The sequence below is a fragment of the Salmo trutta genome, chromosome 6 (assembly GCF_901001165.1).
Source record: "Salmo trutta chromosome 6, fSalTru1.1, whole genome shotgun sequence".
NCBI lineage: Eukaryota > Metazoa > Chordata > Actinopteri > Salmoniformes > Salmonidae > Salmo > Salmo trutta.
In genome coordinates, this window is record NC_042962.1 from 25626986 (window position 1) to 25647731 (window position 20746).

The 20746-nt window shown below is 44.1% G+C and overlaps 1 protein-coding gene across 1 annotated transcript; it reads left to right on the top strand.

Moving 5' to 3' along the window:
- The first annotated feature begins 1992 nt into the window (after positions 1 to 1992).
- LOC115195729 (serine/threonine-protein kinase PRP4 homolog) lies at positions 1993 to 20229 on the top strand. The gene is made up of 15 exons (XM_029755898.1): positions 1993 to 2159; positions 2716 to 3942; positions 4121 to 4279; positions 10106 to 10267; positions 10378 to 10459; positions 12865 to 13072; positions 16546 to 16613; positions 16789 to 16882; positions 17160 to 17307; positions 17687 to 17824; positions 18029 to 18182; positions 18440 to 18554; positions 18662 to 18813; positions 18949 to 19035; positions 19601 to 20229. Exons 1-15 carry the CDS (start codon positions 2101 to 2103, stop codon positions 19802 to 19804), a joined length of 3057 nt encoding a protein of 1018 aa, XP_029611758.1. The 5' UTR covers positions 1993 to 2100; the 3' UTR covers positions 19805 to 20229.
- Positions 20230 to 20746: the final 517 nt, after the last annotated feature.

The window sequence follows — 20746 nt, forward strand, 5'->3', positions numbered from 1 at the left end:
CCACTTCACAATAACAATAACAATCCTTACAGTTGACCGAGGCTGCTCTAGCAGGGCAGAAATTAGATGAACTGACTTGTTGGAAAGGTGGCATGCTATGATGGTGCCACATTGAAAGTCAATGAGCTCTTCAGTAAGGCCATTCTACTGCAAATGTTTGTCTATGGAGATTGCATGGCTGTGTTCTCGATTTTATACAGTTGTCAGCAATGGGGTGGCAGGTAGCCTAGTGGTTAGAGCATTGGACTAGTAACCGAAAGGTTGCAAGATCGAATCCTGAGCTGATAAGGTAAAAATCTGTTGTTCTGCCCCTGAACAAGGCAGTTAAACCACTGTTCCTAGGCCGTCATTGAAAATAACAATTTGTTCTTAACTGACTTGCCTAGTTAAATAAAGGTTAAAAAAATAAAAACAGTGTGGCTGAAATAGCCAAATCCACTCATTTTAATGGGTGTCCACATACTTTTGTATATTTAGTGTATCTATCAATCCGGTGCTGCAAAAATATCTTTATAAAATGTGTTATGCTAAAATGTGGTTTCCTTGGTCTGTACTTTCCCTTCACAGAGCCAATGACTGCCTGTCTTTCTCTAGTACAGCAGCTTTATGACTGAAATGTCTGACATGACGGTTCTCATTGAAAATGGGATGGAGTGAAATAGGTTTCATGACAGCACGAAATGCCATTACCCATGTTCAACTGAATGTGCCATCTTCACTTTCTATTTGCGACGGTGAAGGAAATAGGGCTTAGACTTCTGGCCCATACGACCAAGGTGTAATGGGGTGCTCTTCTCATTATGAATACAGTGTAAATTAAAACTGTCTTATACAGTACAAATCACAACAAGATTCCCGACAGCGTAGCCTAGTGGTTAGAGCGTTGGACTAGTAACTGAAAGGTTGCAAGAACAAATCCCTGAGCTGACAAGGTACAAATCTGTCATTCTGCCCCTGAACAAGGCAGTTAACCCACTGTTCCTAGGCCGTCATTGAAAATAAGAATTTGTTCTTAACTGACTTGCCTAGTTAAATAAAGGTACATTTGTAAAAAAAAATCTAGTTATTCTTATTGTGTTATTTTTTATTATTACTTTTTATTTTAGTCTACTTGGTAAATATTTTCTTCTTCTTGAACTGCACTGTAGGTTAAGGGCTTGAAGTACGCATTTCACGGTAAAGTCTACACTTGTATTCGGCGCATGTGGAAAATACATTTTGATTTGATTTTACATAGCTAGGGATAACATGTCAATTTTTACAGTTGGACTTTTGCCTATGTAGATACATTGAAACAATGCACTCTATTTATTTAGACTATAAATACAAATGTTGCACAAATCCATTGAGAAAGTGGAAGAAGCTTTGGATGGTGGGGGTGGAGGTCATCTTGAGATCATCTTGGGACTTTTTGGGAGGAACAGCTCTATGATATTTTCCTCATCTATGATATTTCCCGGGAGAGGGGATTTTCGCATGCGCTACAGACGGCTATATCGGTCCTCTAATACAGGACAAGTAAAGGCCCAGCGCACTACTTTCGTGGGGGGGGGGGATTCCCTAAATAAAATTATATCTATTTTTTATTCTAATTTTTCAGAGGGTGCTGATGGGTATACAGATCTATAATCTCTAGGCTGTAACTGTACTGTGAAGAGGTAAAGAAAACGCTCCTTTATGGTAATCTTGTTCTGCTCTTTTAGGGTGATATTAGATCAGAGAGGCTGTAAAACATACATTTGTATTTTTTCAGAGAGGCTGTAAGGGAGAAGGAACTTTCCAAGGTGATTGTGAGTGACAGAAACCCCAGTGGAGGGAGTGCCTGAGAATAACCTGGTTTTAGGTTTTGCTTTTAAACTATGAATAACTATAGCTGGAAATAGACCAAAACTTGTCGAGAAATTTACCAGCCACTTTCCCCTTGCCACTGTCAACATTCTCTCAAACATCACTGTCTCCTAGTGGATAAAAGTATAATTTTAGCGTTTTCAGTCAACCCAGTACGTCGCGGCTGCTGTAGAGGGCAGAAGTACAGTTTTTTTTGCAGTTGTGTGTACTGTGTACAATACATTGAAGGAAGAAACACTCCGGCTGAGGAAAATGGCCGATGTAGAGATGGATATCGCGTCTAGCAGAATGAATAACGGAAACGAGCACGTGTAAGACATTTTAGAAGATTAGACGACAATGCAACTTATTTGTAGTACTTTCACCCGATTCAGTGCTTTTGGCAAGTCGACGTTGTCGTCGGTGTATCTGTTTTCTGCAGCGTTGAAACAGTATCGGGCTAGCTAAATAGAGCTAGCCTGCTAACTCTTAGCTAGCCCAGTGTTCGAAAGGGTTTGCTGACATGTTTAAATGTTTTCTATAGCGAAACCATACCATAAACCAATCAAACCCGAGTGTCCTAACATGCAACTTAACATTGTAGTTAACTCGCTAACTATCTGGCTAGCATTGCTTATTGCATACGTAGCTAAGAAGCTAACGTAGCAAGCTAGCCATTGTTTGCTACAGTAGCTTGCTAGCGCGTTAGCTAGCGGTCAGCTAGCTAGCTGACTTGGCGGTCAAGTCGGGAAGCAAGGATAGCTAGCAGTTACAGATTTTGTTTGCTGTGTTAAGTCATGTTTTGGACAATTCATGTTGTAGCTAGCCAAGTTACAAAAAAAATGGTTTGGTTTAAATTAGATATTTGACAAATCTTTTGTACCTTAGGAAAGAAGATTTGGAGAGCCATGACAAGAGTGGGAGTGAGGAGGAGAGTGGTGAGAATTCAGAAGAAGAAGAGCGGGAGGAGAAAGAGGTCGGAGAGGCGGAAGCTGAAACTAACGGAGAAAAGACAGCGAAGGTGTCCAAACATCACAGCAGTGGCAGCAAACACAAGAAGAAGAAACACAAACACCGCAGCAAGCACAAAAAACACAAGCACACGTCCGAAGAGGACAAGGACCGAAAGCGCAAACATCGACACAAACACAAGAAACACAAACGTAAAGATGGCTCCTCTTCATCCGCCCCTGGCATCAACAGCGCCTCCAGCCAGAGAAAGACTCACATCTCCCCTTCATCTGACGACAAGGCCTTATTGGAGGAGTTGGAGAAACAGAGGGCTATGATTAAAGCTGAGCTGGACAGCCAGGTGATGGAGGGGGGTAAGGTGCAGTCAGGCATGGGCCTCATCCTACAGGGTTATAACTCTGGCTCTGAGGAGGGAGACGGAGAGGCCAGGGTCCGGAACGGGGAGCAGCGTCAGAAGGGCAGCATGGGGAAACCCCCCTCCCCCAGGGGTAGGAGTGGTAAAGCCAGACGGGACTCCACAGAAGCCAGCAAGTCCAGCTCTAAGCGCCACAGTCGGAGCAAGTCCAAGGAGAGGACAGGCAAGGAATCCAAGTCGGACAAAACAACCAAAGGCAGCAAAGATGTGGCCGCCAAAGGCCGTGGCCGCAGCAAATCAAAAGAGAGGAAGCGTTCCCAGAGCGGGGGCAGGTCCAAAGAGAGAAACAAGAAGTCTCCTTCCCCCTCCAGCAGGAGAGCAGAGCAGAGAAGCGGCCGCTCAGACAAACGCTCTTCGCCCCAGCCTGACGACAGACCAAACACGGAGCGTGGCAGCCGGAGGTCCAGATCACGGGAGCGTCCAGGGCGGTCGGAGTCAGAAAGAGAGCGAGACAAGAGGCCGACCAAGTCACCTTCCAAGGATGCTTCGTCAGGGAAAGAGAACCGCTCTCCCCACAGGCGAGGAGGAGGAGTGCCCATTAGCCCCTCGAGGAGACGCAGCGCCTCCCCACGCCCCACCAGAGACTCCCAGCAGGCATCCGCTTCAGCCTCCACCTCCAAACAGGGCTCTCCTTCTAGATCAGCCAGGTCCCCAGCAAGGAGAGGCCGCAGTCGCTCCCCAGATGCCAGGAGGAGGGATGCTGACAGACAGGGCTCCTCACCACTCCGGTCTGTTTACTATGGATTAACCTGCAGTCCACCCCCTTATTGTCCTATACCAAACAACAGTAGTGGTCTGTACATGGCATGGGCAACTATTTGAGGGAACATACTGTTTTATGAAGGGGCATTAAGAATGTGCTGCTATCCACCGCTGATCTTCTAAACTTTATATTCTCTCCCACAGAAAGCGAATACGCCCAGAAGCAGGGCCAGGGGGTAGAGCGAGGTCACGGGAGACCAGCCCCAGAGGTGCTCCCCAACGTCGCAGGATGAGCCGCTCACCCTTCAGAAGAAGGTCCCCCTCGCCCTTCCGGAGACGGAGCAGGTCTCCAATGAGACGCAGGTGAGATGGGACAAGCTGAAACTTGTGTGTGTGGATGTGCTGGGCCAAATGAAATCTGCTGTTGCTTCTTCAAGCCTCCAGAAATTATGATGCCTGAAAATAATTGCTTTTGCAAAAGCTAACATGCTGACCACACCGCTCGCGTCGCGTGCACTGCAAAATAAATGTACACATACATGTTATTCAATCATTGCACCCACACTGCTTGCGCGCGCCAACGAGCGTCTGCGTTGCAAAGCGCTAAAATAGAAGTCAGTTCTATTTATGATGCTGAACGCGGTGCAAGTCCTGCCTCTCCCATCTCCTCATTGGTTTATAGAAGCAGATACCTACGTGTCATCTTGTCATTGGTTATACACACATGGGTGATTTAAAGATGAACTTCGGTCAGTATGTCGTGGTAATACACCTATGAAAGTGAAATGCCAATCGCCATATAAAGTCCAAAGAAGAAAAAGCCTGGAAGGAGGAGAGATGACTAGAAACGATTCGGTTAACTGTTTTACAGTTGAAGTCGGAAGTTTACATACACTAAACACATTTTTCAACCACTCCACAAATTTCTTGTTAACAAACTATAGTTTTTGCAAGTCGGTTAGGACATCTACCTTGTGCATGACTCAAGTAATTTTTCCAACAATTGTTTACAGACATTATTTCACTTATAATTAATTCACTGTATCACAATTCCAATGGGTCAGAAGTTTACATACACTAAGTTGACTGTGCCTTTAAACAGCTTGGAAAATTCCAGAAAATTATGTCATGGCTTTAGAAGCTTCTGATAGGCTAATTGACATAATTTGAGTCAATTGGAGGTGTACCTGTGGATGTATTTCAAGGCCTACCTTCAAACTCAGTGCCTCTTTGCTTGACATCATGGGAAATCAAAAGAAATCAACCGAGACCTCAAAAAAAATATTGTAGACTTCCACAAGTCTGGTTCATCCTTGGGGCAATTTCCAAATGCCTGAAGGTACCACGTTTTTCTGTACAATCAAGTATAAACACCATGGGACCACGCAGCCGCCATACCGCTCAGGAAGGAGACGCGTTCTGTCTCCTAGAGATTAACGTACTTTGGTGCGAGAAGTGCAAATCAATCCCAGAACAACAGCAAAGGACCTTGTGAAGATGCTGGAGGAAACGGGTACAAAAGTATCTATAGCCACAGTAAAACAAGTCCTGTATCGACAACCTGAAAGACCGCTCAGTAAGGAAGAAGCCACTGCTCCAAAACCGCAATAAAAAGCCAGACTAGCATACTTCCAAAGTTGTGGTAAAATGGCTTAAGGACAACAAAGTCAAGGTATTGGAGTGGCCATCAAAACCCTGACCTCATCCTATAGAAAATATGTGGGCAGAACTGAAAAAGTGTACGAGCAAGGAGGCTTATAAACCTGACTCAGTTACACCAGCTCTGTCAGGAGGAATGGGCCAAAATTCACCGAAGTTAGTTATTGTGGGAAGCTTGAGGAAGGCTACCCAAAACGTTTGACCCAAGTTGAACAATTGAAAGGCAATGCTACCAAATACTAATTGAGTGTATGTAAACTTCTGACCCACTGGGAATGTGATGAAAGAAATAAAAGCTGAAATAAATCATTCTCTTTTCTATTATTCTGACATTTCACATTCTTAAAATAGTAGTGATCCTATCTGACCTAAAACAGGGATTTTTTACTCTAATTAAATGTCAGGAATTGTGAAAAACTGAGTTTAAATGTATTTGGCTAAGGTGTATGTAAATGTCAACTGTATGTGTGGATTAATTGTTGGAGTAGAGGACCTTGTGCGTTTCAGGTAAAATAACTCAACGTTTATATCCAAGGACAAATTAGCTAGCAACAGCAAGCTAGCGAAATATGACAAATTAGCTTGTAACTGCAAGCTAGCTAGCTAAATTGCCATAAATGTTTAATGCTTTTCGACCTGTCCCCAAATTAATATAATTGGTTCAGATTTTGTCTTGATATTTCAACCTGCGTGTCGTGATTGTGTTTGGTGTGGGGGGACAAAATCAATTTGCGCTTGTTCGTTTTGGCTACGGTGTAGCCAAATGGGGATCCTAATAAAATACTAATAGTATAATATTGCATTACATTTACAGATACTGAATCTGTGTAGCTAGTTACAATTATTGTCGTCAAATAGGCAGGCAATGCTGTCTGTTAAGTTCATGTTTTGAATATCCCTATTTTTCTGTTATTACGGGGCTATGACTCTGTTATTAGGGAGTCTGCGCAGGTGTCTCGGGGTAGAGAACCTGGCCTGAGTGCAGTGGCAACTGTGTAGTGTGCTATTACGGTTTAGTAAACGTTGTTGAACTGGGACCATGTCCTTGTGTCATTTCCAGTTAACATTGGTAGTAGAGGATGGCTAATAACTACAATGTGCCACCTCGGTTCGACGAGAAGAGGTCGTATGAAAGATGGAAAAATTAACTTGGAATCTGGACACGTGTTACTAATCTGGACGAGAAAAAGCAAGCACTTGCGGTGGTATTATCGCTCGAGGGAAGAGCGAGAAATACAGCACTGGAAATATCCGTTGAGGATTTGAACAAGGATGACAGTATGGGAACATTGATTAGAGCACTGGATTAGAGCACTGTTCCTTAAAGAAGAGAAAGACCGTGCCTACGAGGCATATTCAAACTTTGACAGTGTTACAAGAGATATTTCGGTTGCAATGAAGGACTTCATAATTGATTTCGAACAGAGGTACAATTGGATGCGCAAGTACGACATGGTTCTCCCGGATGCAGTGTTAGCTTTCAAGTTTCTAGATACTGCCTGTCTGGATGGTAGGGAGAAACAGTTGGCTTTGACTGCTTGTACTATGCTGACTTTTGCATCAATGAGGTCGGCCCAAAAAACTTTTGGGGTGAAAAGACGTCTGTCGCGCCAATAACAGATGGAATGCAAGTGAGTGATGCAGCATATTACACTGAGCAGCAGAGAAAAGGTGCCAACAAGTCATATACTCAAGACAACCAGAAGAGGACGCCATTGCCCGGCACAAATCCACTAGTCAAATATGGAAGGACATCAAAATGTGCTATTTGTCAAAGCACTTACCATTGGCTTAGACTGTCCGCATAAAAATGAACAAGTTAAACTAACAGAGGGAAATGTAAACAGAGAGAAGTGTAACATTACACTGTTTTCAAACGAATCTGCTTCTGATACTGAGATCTTTATAGTTAAATCCTTAGGATTGTGATTGATACTGCATGTACACGCAGTGTGTGGTGCAAAATGGCTTGATACCTATGTCAGTGAACTAAATATGAAAGAAGTACAAAATATGATTGACACACTAAGCAACAGAGCTTTCAAATTTGGAGATGGGAGTATCGTCCAACCTACCAAAAGTTAAGATGCCAGCAAAAATCGGTCAGACTAAGTGTCACCTTGAAACAGAGGTGGTCCCTACAGATATCCCCTTACTATTAAGCAAAGCTTCCCTCAAGTAGGCAGGGGCTGTACTAGACATAAAAAATGACAAGGCAGTGATGTTTAAACAACCAGTGACCCTTGAACTTACTACCTCAGGCCACTATTGTGTAAACATTTTAGACAGACATCACACAGAGTCCATGTAAAAATGAGATTCTGACGGACACAGAGCACATGGAGATTCTGACAGTCACAGAGAGCATGAACACAAAGGAAGAACATGAACACAAAGGAAAAACAAAGTATTGTTAAATACATGGACAGAGAAAGTGGTATTCCACGTACAGCAAACGTCATTGGACGAGCAGGAAAAGCCAAAGGAAAACACCACAACTTGTACAACTTGCAGTACTCTGAACCAGCTACCCTTTCTGGTACAACAGGGTCAAATGATCTGTCACTTGTAGATAATCTCAGAATTGAACCAATGGAAAACCGAGAAAAACAGAATGACATTCAAAATGATGATGTACTTGAAACACAGGACGTGTCATTTGACTCAGCTAAGCTAGATGAGATCAGTAATTGGAGGAAAAATGGAGTGTTTGAGGAAGTCAACGACATTGGTCAAAATGTGTCTCAACAAGGTGGCTGTGTACCCTTAAAGAATCCTCAACTGGAATAGTGCCAAAAGCACGTCTAGTGGCTAGAGGTTTTGGGGCGCTGGCTGCTAAAGAACTCCCAAAAGACTCGCCGACATGTGCCTCAGAGTCACTCAGATTGCGGATAACAGTGATCTGCCAGAAAAAAATTGAACCTTTATTCCATAGACATCAAATCTGCATTTTTGCAGGGAACAGAGCTGTCAAGGGACATTTCCATCTGACCTCCGCCTGAAGCTAAGAGCGAAGGAACACTGTGGAAACTAAAAAAGTGTGTGTATGGCCTGGCAGATGCATCACTCTACTGGTACAACAAAGTCAAGGCAACAATGCTGAGTATAGGTGGAAACATGTCACAAGTGGATCCTGCAGTCTTCTGTTGGCTTGATCAAGACTGCAATGTGACTGGAGTACTTGCCTGTCATGTTGATGACTTCATCTGGGGTGGCTCACAGACCTTTGCTACAACTGTGATTCCACACCTCAAAGCTGTTTTCCAGGTCGGCCGTGAGGAGCATGATCATTTTTGTTGGCATAGAGTTTATTACAGTTGATGGAACAATACTGATTCAACAGGAGACCTATATCAAGAATCTTCAACCTATCCACATGGATTCTTCAAGAGCCATACAAAGGAATTCCCCTCTCTGTGGAATTGAAGCTGATCAATTGAGGTCAAAGATGGGTCAAATTCTATGGGTTGCTAGACAGAGTAGACCTGATCTAATGTTCGATGGCTGCAACTTGGCATCCAACACAAAACACGCCACTGTACAAACCATTCATGAGGCAAACAAAGTTGTTCGTAAACTGAAATCACAACAAGTGACTAAAGTTTCAGCATGTTGGAAAAGATGACTCTCTGAAATTAGTTGTCTTCAGTGATGCTTCCCTAGGGAACCTTACAGATGGAGGCACACAAGGTGGACATCTAATCATGTTAAGGAGTGGCAGTCAAAAAGGATCAGAAGGGTTGTCCGAAGCACACTTGCTGGAGAAACCCTTGCTCTTGCGGATGGAATTGACAATGCTATCTTTCTTGCAACTCTGTTCTCAGAGCTTACCACTGGTGAGACAAAACGGCACATTCTACCTGTAGTTTGTGTCACTGACAACTACTTCTTAGTTGATGCTGTGAAGTCAACCAAGTCTGTCACAGAGAAAAGACTTCGTCTTGAGATTAGCAGCATCAAGGAACTTATTCAAACACAGAGAATCCAGCGGATTCTGTGGTCGACAAAGGAACAGCTTGCTGACTGTCTGACTAAAAAGGGAGCATCCAGTCTTGTGCTCATACAGGCTCACAGTAATGGAAAGTGGCAGCTTGAGTAATATAAATAAAAACTTTCTCACAACCAAATTGTAATGGGGGACTTGAATAATACTTGGACATTTTAATTATGTTGTTGATGTTTTGTCTTTAAAAAAAAAGTGTGAGATTGTGAAGTTCATGTTTTTAAGTATCCCTATATTTTTGTTATTACGGGGCTATCACTCTGTTATTAGGGCGCCTGCGCAGGAGTCTCGTGGTAGATGAACCTGGCCTGAGTGCAATGGCAAACATGTAGTGTGCTAATACGGTTTAGTAAACGTTGTTGAACTAGAACATTGTCGTTGTGTCATTTCGAGTTAACACTGTCATGGTAGTGGTAAGATGGTTTCCTTACAGTTTGTCTGGTTCTAGTGATGAAGCTTTGGTGGTGACAGAGTATGAGGCTCATAGGCCAAGGTTGTTTAAATATTTCCTATGTTGTGTGCTGCAGGTCGCCGGAGAGAGACAGATACGGCCGTCTCAGACAGTACGGCCGGCGCTCTAACTCCCGGGACCGGGACAGGAGGAGGAGACATGGCCGGGACGAGGACAAGTTCAAGGGCAGCCTCTCTGAGGGCATGAAGGCCGACAAGGAGTCCTCCGAGGAGGAAGTGTGAGTAGAGGGTGAACAGCCACACACACACAGACAAATGCTACACTCTGCAATATGGTAATTCTCTGGCTGATTGTGTGTTTTTGTAAGTGGGTTTATTTTGTTACCAGGCTTGAGGACTTTGACGGTGAGGAGGTGGACGAAGAGGCGATCATAGAGCAGCGCCGGCAGCAGCGCCTGGCTATCGTCCAGGTCAGTTCCCTGTCCCTCATCCAGGGCTCCAGACTAACATTTCCCCCTGGTGGCACTTGTGCCAGAAACTTTTTCAGTTTGTGGCACCAGCCCATGATTTGGTCGCCCCCCCCCCCCCCCCCCCAAAAAAAATGTGGTGTCACGCAATTGAAATAAGAGTAATAACTTATAAAGTAATTCACAGTGCTTTATTAAGAGGTCTAATAGACTACTTAGATGGTATTAGAGAAGTAAGTTGTTTCATCTAACGCATTCATGCAGGAATGCAAAAAAGTTACGGCTTATAGTCCTGGAAATTACGGTACAGGGCCGTACGCACTACCCTCTAGCGTTTTACGGTCGGATGCCAAGCAGTTGCCATACCAAGCGGTGATGCAGCCAGTCAAGATGCTCTCAATGGTGAATATGATATACCATGATAGCTCCTTAGTGATGTGGACATCGAGGAACTTGACGCTCTCGACTTGCTCCACTACAGCCCAGTTGATGTGAATGGGAGCATGCTCGGCTCTGTTTCCTGTAGTCCACGATTAGCTCCTTTATCATGCTGACGTTGAGAGAGAGGTCTCTTACCTCCCTATAGACTGTCTCATCATCGTTGGTGATCAGGCCTACCACCGTCATGTGGTCTGCAAACTTAATGATGGTGTTGTAGTCGTGTGCGGCCAGGTAGTTGTGGGTGAACGGTGTACAGGAGGGGACTTAGCACGCACCCCTGAAGGTCCCCCGTGTTGAGGGTCAGCGTTGCGAATGTGTTGTTGCCTTCCCTCACCACCTGGGGTCGGCCCGTCAGGAAGGCCAGGATCCAGTTGCAGAGGGAGGTGTTTAGTTCCAGGGTCCTTAGCTTAGTGATCTTGGAGGGCACAATGGTGTTTAACACTGAGCTGTAATCAGTGAACAGCATTCTCACGTAGGTGTACCTTTTGTCCAGGTGGGAAAGGGCAGTATGGAATGCAATAGATTGTCGTCTGTTGGGGCAGTATGTGAATTGGAGTGGGTCCAGGGCGATAGTCATTTAGAAAGTTTACCTTGGCGTTCTTGGGCACAGGGACTATGGTAGTCTGCTTGAAACATGTAGGCTTTACAGACTGGGTCAGGAAGAGGTTGAAAATGTTGGTGAAGACACTTGCCAGCTGGTCAGCGCATTCTATGAGTACACATCCTGGTAATCCGCCTGGCCCTGCGGCCTTGTGAATGTTCACCTGTTTAAAGGTCTATGGACAGCGGGATTACACAGTCGTCCAGAACAGCTGGTGCTCTCATACATGGTTCAGTGTTGCTTGCCTCGAAGCGAGCAGAGAAGGCATTTAGCTCATCTGGTAGGCTTGCGTCACTGGGCTGCTCGTGGCTGGTTCCCCTTTGTAATCCATGATAGTTTGCAAGACCGGTGTAGTAGGATTTGATCTTAGTCCACTATTGATGGTTCGTTGGATGGCGTAGCAGAAGTTTTTTATAAGCGTCGGGATTTGTATCCTGCTCCTTGAAAGCGGCAGCTCTAGTCCGGAACCTGCTGGTTTTCTGTTCTACATGACAACTAATTGCACCGACCTGATGTCCCAGGTCTTAGTCAGTCCCTGATTAGAGGGAACATTAAAAAAACGCAATCTAATTGGTTCCGAGGTCCAGAGTTGAGTTTGAAGGGCCGAGGCCAATATGCACTCACAAAATCATGCAGGCAAATTCATCTCTAAAGAGCCAAAAATGTATCTGATTACTGGATCGTATTATGACACATCAAAATTTCCATCATGCATTCTCTGAACATGTTGGATGAAATAGCTAACTTCATTCATGTCTGTCTTGGCAGTGAAAAGAGTCAGTCTAGAGCCCTCCCGTTTAGCTGACTTGCGTCAAAGTATAGTCATTTGATACCTGATTCACTGAATGAGGGAATTATTTTGAGACTTTTTGGTTGTAGGCTAATGTTCTAATGTAATAGCATAGCACCTCGAAGAGAGCTACTGGGTGTATATGCTTCTGTTCCAGCCCTACTCTAACACACCAGATTTTACAAATCAACTGCTCAACAGGATGAGTTTTATACAGTAACAGTGCTGTATATTTGACTTCATGTAACCTGCAGATACCCTGATTAATCTTATCTTTACAGGAATCATGAGGATAATGTTTGATTGTTTGACCAAATCGTGGTTTTAGAGCCTTAAAAATAAAATTACTTTTGGAGTGAGGTGACCATGTAGAATGGGCAGCTCGTACAGATGCGGCCAAATACAAGTCGCAAAATGAGACTAAATGGTTAAGTCTTGAGCCCTGATCATCACATCTGCTGTTGCCTTTTCATTATTGAAATTGACCCACATCGAAATCAATATCTTATTTTTCCTTAATTCCATTGTTGTGACCACTCCAAACCTGGCACTACCTTTCTCTCTCTCCCTGTGCAGAAGTACCGTGGTGGCAATGAGGACAGCATGGCGTCCATGGCGTCGGAGCCCAGCAGCCCGCAGAGCAGCACGCGGAGCCGCTCGCCCTCGCCAGACGACATTCTGGAGCGTGTGGCGGCCGACGTCAAGGAGTACGAGCTGGAGAACCTGGACACGTTTGAGGAGAACATCAAGGCCAAGCAAGGCCTCATCACGCAGGAGAAGGACGGTGAGTAAAGGGATTCAGGTTGGGAGAAAAGAAAGTAGTGCACTATATAGGGAATAGGGTGCCATTTGGTCTGCTCTATATTGTCGTCTCAAGATATTCCATAGCTGATATGCAATGTACAATCTGGGTGGGTCATCTTGGTGATAACTCTTTGTTTTTAGATTATTTTGAAGTTTACAGGTGTTCTTTATTAATACAGGTTGTTTGCTGAATGTGCCCGCATTAGCTGTAACTGTGGCCGTGTCTAGACTTGACAGTTCATACAGCTTTAGTATTCTGATCATAGAGTTCTGATCATGAAATGTATCTTCAACTATATTTTAAATGTGCGTACCGTGTCCACAGTGTGTCTGGATTCCCTTTTCCCGCAGTATATTCAAATGTCTGTATGCATTCTACGAACGGTGGAATAGTCTAAATAGGATAACAACACAACAAAAACTGATGACAGTAGCTAACTAGCCAGCTAACCTCTCGCTAGCTAGCAATCAACGCTAAAGGGATTACAAATGGGTTGATTTAACTTTAGCCAACTTTTAATATATTTTTTTTATTTTTTATTGGCTAGCCTTTATGAGGTAGCTAACGCATTCCTCTCACACTAGGAACGTATTTCCTCCAACTTTATAATGAAAAGGTGCCTCTCGGTCCCAAAACACAAGTTTTCTGGAGACTTGTGGAAGGATTGTTGATGACGTTGCCCACTGTATGCTCTTTCGATAGCCTGATTGCATATAGACTGAGGAGAAATCCACACACAATGTATCCCAGACCACCTCCCTGACCATCTGGTCAGCCAGATCTGAACAAAATTGGACCCGCAAAACACCACTCTCAACATCAACAGTGAAGAGGCGACACCGGGATGCTGGCCTTCTAGGCAGAGTTGCAAAGAAAAAGCCATATCTCAAACTGGCCAATGATGTCCAGTGTCTGTGTTCTTTTGTCCAGTGTCTGTGTTCTTTTGCCCATCTTAATCTTTAATTTTTATTGGCCAGTCTGAGATATGTATTTTTCTTTGCAATTCTGCCTAGAAGGCCTGCATCCCGGAGTCGCCTCTTCACTGTTGACGTTGAGACTGCAGTTTTGCTGGTACTATTTAATGAAGCTGCCAGTTGAGGACTTGTGAGGCATCTGTTTCTCAAACTAGACACTCTAATGTACTTGTCCTCTTGCTCAGTTGTGCACCGGGGCCTCCCACTCCTCTTTCTATTCTGGTTAGAGCCAGTTTGTGCTGCTCTGTGAAGGGAGTAGTACACAGCGTTGTACGAGATCTTCAGTTTCTTGGTAATTTCTCGCATGGAATAGCCTTAATTTCTCAGAACAAGAATAGACTGACGAGTTTCAGAAGAAAGTTCTTTGTTTCTGGCCATTTTGAGCCTGTAATCGAACCCACAAATGCTGATGATCCAGATACTCAACTAGTCTAAAGGCCAGTTTTATTGCTTCTTTAATCAGAACAACAGTTTTCAACTGTGCAAACATAATTGCTAAAGGGTTTTCTAATAATCAATTAGCCTTTTAAAATTATGAACTTGGATTACCTAACACAACGTGCCATTGGAACACAGGAGTGATGGTTGCTGATTATGGGCCTCTGTACGCCTATGTAGATATTCCATAAAAAATGAGCCGTTTCCAGCTACAATAGTAATTTACAACTTTAACAATGTCTACACTGTATTTCTAAACAATTTTATGTTATTTTAATGGACAAAAAAATGCTTTTCAAAAACAAGGACATTTCTAAGTGACCCCAAATGTTTTAATGGTAGTGTAACTATTCAGACCCTTTACTCAGTACTTTGTCGAAGCATCTTTGGCAGCAATTACAGCCTCGAGTCTTCTTGGGTATACGGTACAAGCTTGGCACACCTGTATTTTGGGACTTTCTCCCATTCTCTGCAGGTCCTCTCAATCTCTGTCAGATTAGATGAGTGTCGCTGCACAGCTATTTTCAGGTCTCTCCAGAGATGTTCGATCAGGTTCAAGTCCAGGCTCTGGCTTGGCCACTCAAGGACATTCAGAGACTTGTCCTGAAGCCACTCCTGTGTTGTCTTGGCTGTGTGCTTAGGTTCATTGTCCTGTTGGAAGGTGAACCTTTGCCCCAGTCTGAGGTCCTGAGCGCTCTGGAGCAGATTTTCATCAAGGATCTCTGTACTTTGCTCCGTTCATCTTTCCCTCAATCCTGACTAGTCTCCCTGCCGCTGAAAAACATCCCCACAGCATGATGCCACCACCATGCTTCATCGTAGGGATGATGCCAGGTTTCCTCCAAACGTGAGGCTTGGCATTCAGGCTGAATAGTTAAATCTTTGTATCTTCAGACCAGAGAATCTTGTTTCTCATGGTCTGAGTCCTTTAGGTGCCTTTTGGAAAACTCCAAGTGGGCTGTCGTGCCTTTTACTGAGGAGTGGCTTCTGTCTGGCTACTCAACCATAAACGCCTGATTGGTGGAGTGTTGCAGAGATTTGTGTCCTGGATGTTCTCCCATCTCCTCAGAGGAACTCTTGAGCTCTGTCAGAGTGACCATCGGTTTCTTGATCACCTCCCTGACCATGCTCTTCTGCCCCGATTGCTCCGTTTGGCCGGGCGGCCAGCTCTAGGAAGAGTGTTGGTTCCAAACTTCTTCCATTTAAGAATGGAGGCCACTGTGTTCTTGGGGACCTTCAATGTTGCAGAAATGTTTTGTGCCTCAACATAATCCTGTCTCGGAGCTCTACGGACAATTCCTTCGATCTCGTGGCTTGATTTTTGCTCTGACATGCACTGTCAACTGTGGGACCTTACATAGACGTGTGCCTTTCCAAATCATGTCCAATCATTTGAATTTACCACAGGTGGACTCCACTCAAGTTGTAGAAACATCTCAAGGATGGTCAATGGAAACAGGATGCACCTGATCTCAATTTCGAGTCTCATAGCAAAGGGTCTGAATACATATGTAAATAAGCTATTTCTGTTTTTTATTTTGTAATCATTAGCAAAAATGACAAACCTGTTTTTGATTTGCCATTATGGGATATTGTGTGTAGATTGAGGATTTTTTCAAATCCATTTTAGAATAAGGTTGTAACAAAAAGGGAGGAATGGGTCTGAATACTTTCCGAATGCCCTGTAAGTGTCAAGCGTAGACACCGCCTTTGTGGTAGACTGGGCTGTGTAATCTCATGTTTCTTCCCTTCCCCTTACTCCAGGGCCCCTCTCTTATAAGGTGTGCTGGCATTGACAGGGGATACAGCGCAATGGCTCTCTCTCTCATGTTTGACACCTTTGTCTCGTGTGGGAGAAAGTTGCAATGTGGTGACGTTACACATATGACATACATTGACCAAATGCAGAGTTGTAAATTAGTCTTTGGTTCCCCAGTGGTCATTAATTTCACGTCATATGTTTGGGCCATAACATGTGCCAGTTGAAGCATGTTTCCTTTAAGTGTACTAAATCTCTCGTTTCCTCCCTCTGTCTGTCAGGACCCAAAAAGCCCTCGGCCCCTGATATGTTTACGGAGTCGGACGTCATGTTTGAAGCAGCCATTGATGTAAGTCTTACAGGAGCCTCACTCCCCTCCACTGAACTCCAGCCATGTTTATATCTCTGATCTTTAGAGTGCTACTCTGGAGTAAACATGCAAGCCCATCTTCTGAGTGATCTGTCTGTGGCAGTAGTTCATTATGCGAGTGTGGTTGAATGTTTGGTCATGTTGGTCTACACAGAGTGCCAGGATGAGAGCAGCAGGTGTTGGGGGGAAGGACTTCAAAGAGAACCCCAACCTCCGGGACAACTGGACCGACGCAGAGGGTTACTACCGTAAGTGCCCTTGACTGGACACACTGTTACAAATGTTACTGCCATTCACAAATTCATCAATGAAAGGCTGCTGAGCTTTTCGCGCTCTCAACCATCCATGTTTGCAAACAGTCCATGTAGTCTTAGTATTCCGCTGTGTATGAGTGCAGTCCTTTTGATTTAACTATTGGTTAATAGTGTTATTTGAGGCCTAGTAACTGGAAATCTCATTGAGGAAATAGCCTTTCTAAACAGACTTTCTAAACATGCCCCTCGTGTCTATCCTACTGTGTGTTAGGCGTGAACATCGGGGAGACGCTGGACAAGCGCTACGACGTGTACGGCTACACAGGCCAGGGAATGTTCAGCAACGTGATCAGGGGCAGGGACACGGCCCGCGCCGGACAGGATGTGGCCGTCAAGATCATCCGCAACAACGAGCTCATGTAGGTCCTCGGGCAGGCAGCCTCAGGACTCAAATGGCACCCCGTTCCCTGTATAGTGCACTACTTTTGACCAGGACTCTGGTCAAAAGTAGTGCACTATGAAGGTATGTAAGGTGAACGTGCTAATTAGTCGCTGTGGAAAAGAGTGTCTGTTAAAGGACTAATGGAGCCATTTGGGACGCATCCTGGTTCGCTGATGGTTAGGGGAACATATTGCCTTCGCCACCCATACATTTGAATGTGCCCTCTCATTAGAAGTATTCTAGCTACGTCTATGTGGATCGTCCAGGGCTTTTTTTGGAAAATATATATTTTCCTCAATAGAACCTACCTGGATAAATAAACTAATAGATGCTGATTTTGTGTTTTGGGTCTCCAGGCAGAAGACTGGCCTGAAGGAGCTGGAGTTCCTCAAGAGGCTCAACGACGCCGACCCAGACGACAAGTTCCACTGCTTGCGCCTCTTCAGACACTTCTACCACAAGCAGCACCTGTGTCTGGTGTTCGAGCCCCTCAGGTACTAACTGGGAGACTACCACTACTGCACTGTGGGAAATGGCAACTTATTCCCTTTACTACTGCTCAACATTTGTGCGCTATAGGGGGTCATTTCAGACGCACCCCATGTCCTCAGTGGAAGGATACACTGTGATGTGTTTGTCATCTAGCACACTTCTTCACTGGCTCTAACTCATGTCTCTCTGTGAAATCTGTCTCTCAGTATGAACCTGCGCGAGGTGCTGAAGAAGTACGGTAAGGACGTGGGCCTTCACATCAAGGCTGTACGCTCCTACACCCAGCAGCTCTTCCTGGCACTCAAACTCCTCAAACGTTGCAGCATCCTCCACGCTGACATCAAGCCTGACAACATCCTGGTACGAGGCCCATACTATCATTATCATCACATGACTGTTACAACTGCACTGAGGCCGGGTCATGTTCAAAGGCACAAAATGGAAGAAAGAGGACTGAAACTGGGAGAGACTACCTGGATTTGTCCAATTAAAAACCACTTGTTTTTGCTTTGCGTTGAAAAATGTATTGAAGAGTTTTGCGATACTGTGCCGTAATAAGACCATGGCCTGATAGTCCCATCTAACAGTGTCTGTTTCTCTTGTCTCTCCCCTACAAGGTGAACGAGTCGAAGACCATCTTGAAACTCTGCGATTTTGGCTCGGCGTCCCATGTGGCAGACAACGACATCACGCCGTACCTCGTCAGCAGATTCTACAGAGCTCCAGAAATCAGTACATTTTACTTTGAGATTGTTTGCTTATAATGGTTTAGCTGTAATAGAGCTCTCTGATGTTGTCCCTGCTTGGATCACAGTCCTCATGATGTCTCTCTGTCACAGTCATTGGGAAGCCGTACGACTACAGCATAGACATGTGGTCAGTGGGCTGCACGCTGTACGAACTCTACACCGGCAAGATCCTTTTCCCTGGCTCCTCCAACAACCACATGATCAAACTGGCCATGGACCTCAAGGGCAAGATGCCCAACAAGGTAAACTGTCCACATTACTGGACCTGGCGGGTCTCTCCTAGCCATAGTCTCTCTCTCTCTCTCAGTCATAACCTGGGGCATTGTACACTGTGCTATAGCATACAGATGATGTAATGGTTCTTCTTTTGTTCTCAGATGATCCGGAAAGGCCTGTTCAAAGACCAGCACTTTGATCAGAACCTCAACTTCCTCTACATTGAAGTAGACAAAGTGACCGAAAGGGTTCGTATATGTTCTACTTTTCACCTGCGAAGAAATGGGTTAAAAACAGTTTCCCTGATTCTATCTTGAGTTTGTGGTTCAAGCGTAAGTAAGTCACTTGCTAGATTTGCTGGGCTAGTCATGAAGGCTCATTCAGATGCTTCATATTTTTTGAAGAGTTTCTCACTGTGGTCTTCTGTAGCTCAGTTGGTAGTGCATGGCTCTAGGATACTGGGTTTGAACCCCGGGACCACCAGTATGTAAAATGTTTGCCTAAAAGCACCTGCTAAGTGGCATATATATATATATATATATATATATATTTATTTATATATATATATATATATATATATATATATTTATTTATATATTTATTTATATATATATATATATATATATATTTATTTATATATATATATATATATATATATATATATATATATATATATATATATATATATATATATATATATATATATATATATATATATATATATATATATATATATTTATTATTTTTGTAATGTATTTTTTCCTCCACCCACTCCTTCTCCATCCTCACCCAACCTCCCTCCGCACACCACAGGAGAAGGTAACAGTGATGAGCACCATCAACCCCACCAAGGACCTGCTGTGTGACATGGTGGGTGGCCAGCGGCTGCCTGAGGAGCAGAGGAAGAAGGTCCTGGTCCTAAAAGACCTGATCGACGGCACGCTGATGCTGGACCCAGCCAAACGCATCAGCATCAACCAGGCCCTGCAGCACCCCTTCATCCAGGAGAAGATCTGAACTCAGACCAGCCCAACCATCAACCAGGCGAAGATCTGAACTCAGACCAGCCCAACCATCAGCCAGGCCCTGCAGCACCCCCTTCATCCAGGAGAAGATCTGACCTCAAACCAGCCCAACCCTCAACCAGCCCAACCATCAACCAGACCAGCCTTGCCAGGTAGAAATACAAGACCAGACGCCCCATTGAGAATGTTATGGATAAATTGTTTCCCCTATTTTGATTATGATGGGTACGATAACCTGGTATGTTTTAATTGTAAATAAGTAAAATGGACATTCATGAAGAATAAAAAATAATTTTGATTTATCATCATAAACCCCACCCCCCTCCGGCGGTGATGCAGCAGTTATGGACTATTTCTATTTAACTGGCATTGAAGTGAATGACATTAAAATAATAAAATTCTTGTAAACATGTCTAATGCATTGTCGAAGTACCTGAGTGTAGGTCGGTTTAGAAATGTGTGTTGTGTACTAGTCGCATCAAGGAGATGCATCATCTTCAACTGTTAAATTTTTAATGCTCACCAACATTGCTCATTCTGCGACGGTGCATGCTTTTGAATGTGCACCCCCTTCGTTGTGCTCTAGATGTGTCTAGCGTAAGCCTGTGTACTGTTAATGCTCTCTGTAACCAGGTTTCCAGCCAATCTTTTTATGCGAGGAAAGTACACGTTGGATACAAAGTGTCAAGACGGGCCTGATGGAAACGGCACATTTGTTGGTAAACTTTCCAAAATGTCGGCAAAATAAACACACTAGACAGGGTGGGATGTTTTTGTCGGTAAAATTAATTACGTGAGAAATGGCAGAAAAGTTTATTTAAAAAAAAAAAAAAATTCACAAATGTTGATATAATAACCAGTCACGCAATGATTGTCCTCCCACTACGACTCGAGAAAGCATGCAGTTAATTAGGCTACAGATAAAATAAGTTAC

Coding starts and splice junctions, on each gene's coding strand:
- LOC115195729 (XM_029755898.1), top strand. CDS start 2,101: ATGGCCGATGTAGAGATGGATATCGCGTCTAGCAGAATGAATAACGGA. Junction 13,073..16,545: donor CATCACGCAGGAGAAGGACG/GTGAGTAAAGGG, acceptor TCTGTCTGTCAG/GACCCAAAAAGCCCTCGGCC. Junction 16,614..16,788: donor TGTTTGAAGCAGCCATTGAT/GTAAGTCTTACA, acceptor TGGTCTACACAG/AGTGCCAGGATGAGAGCAGC.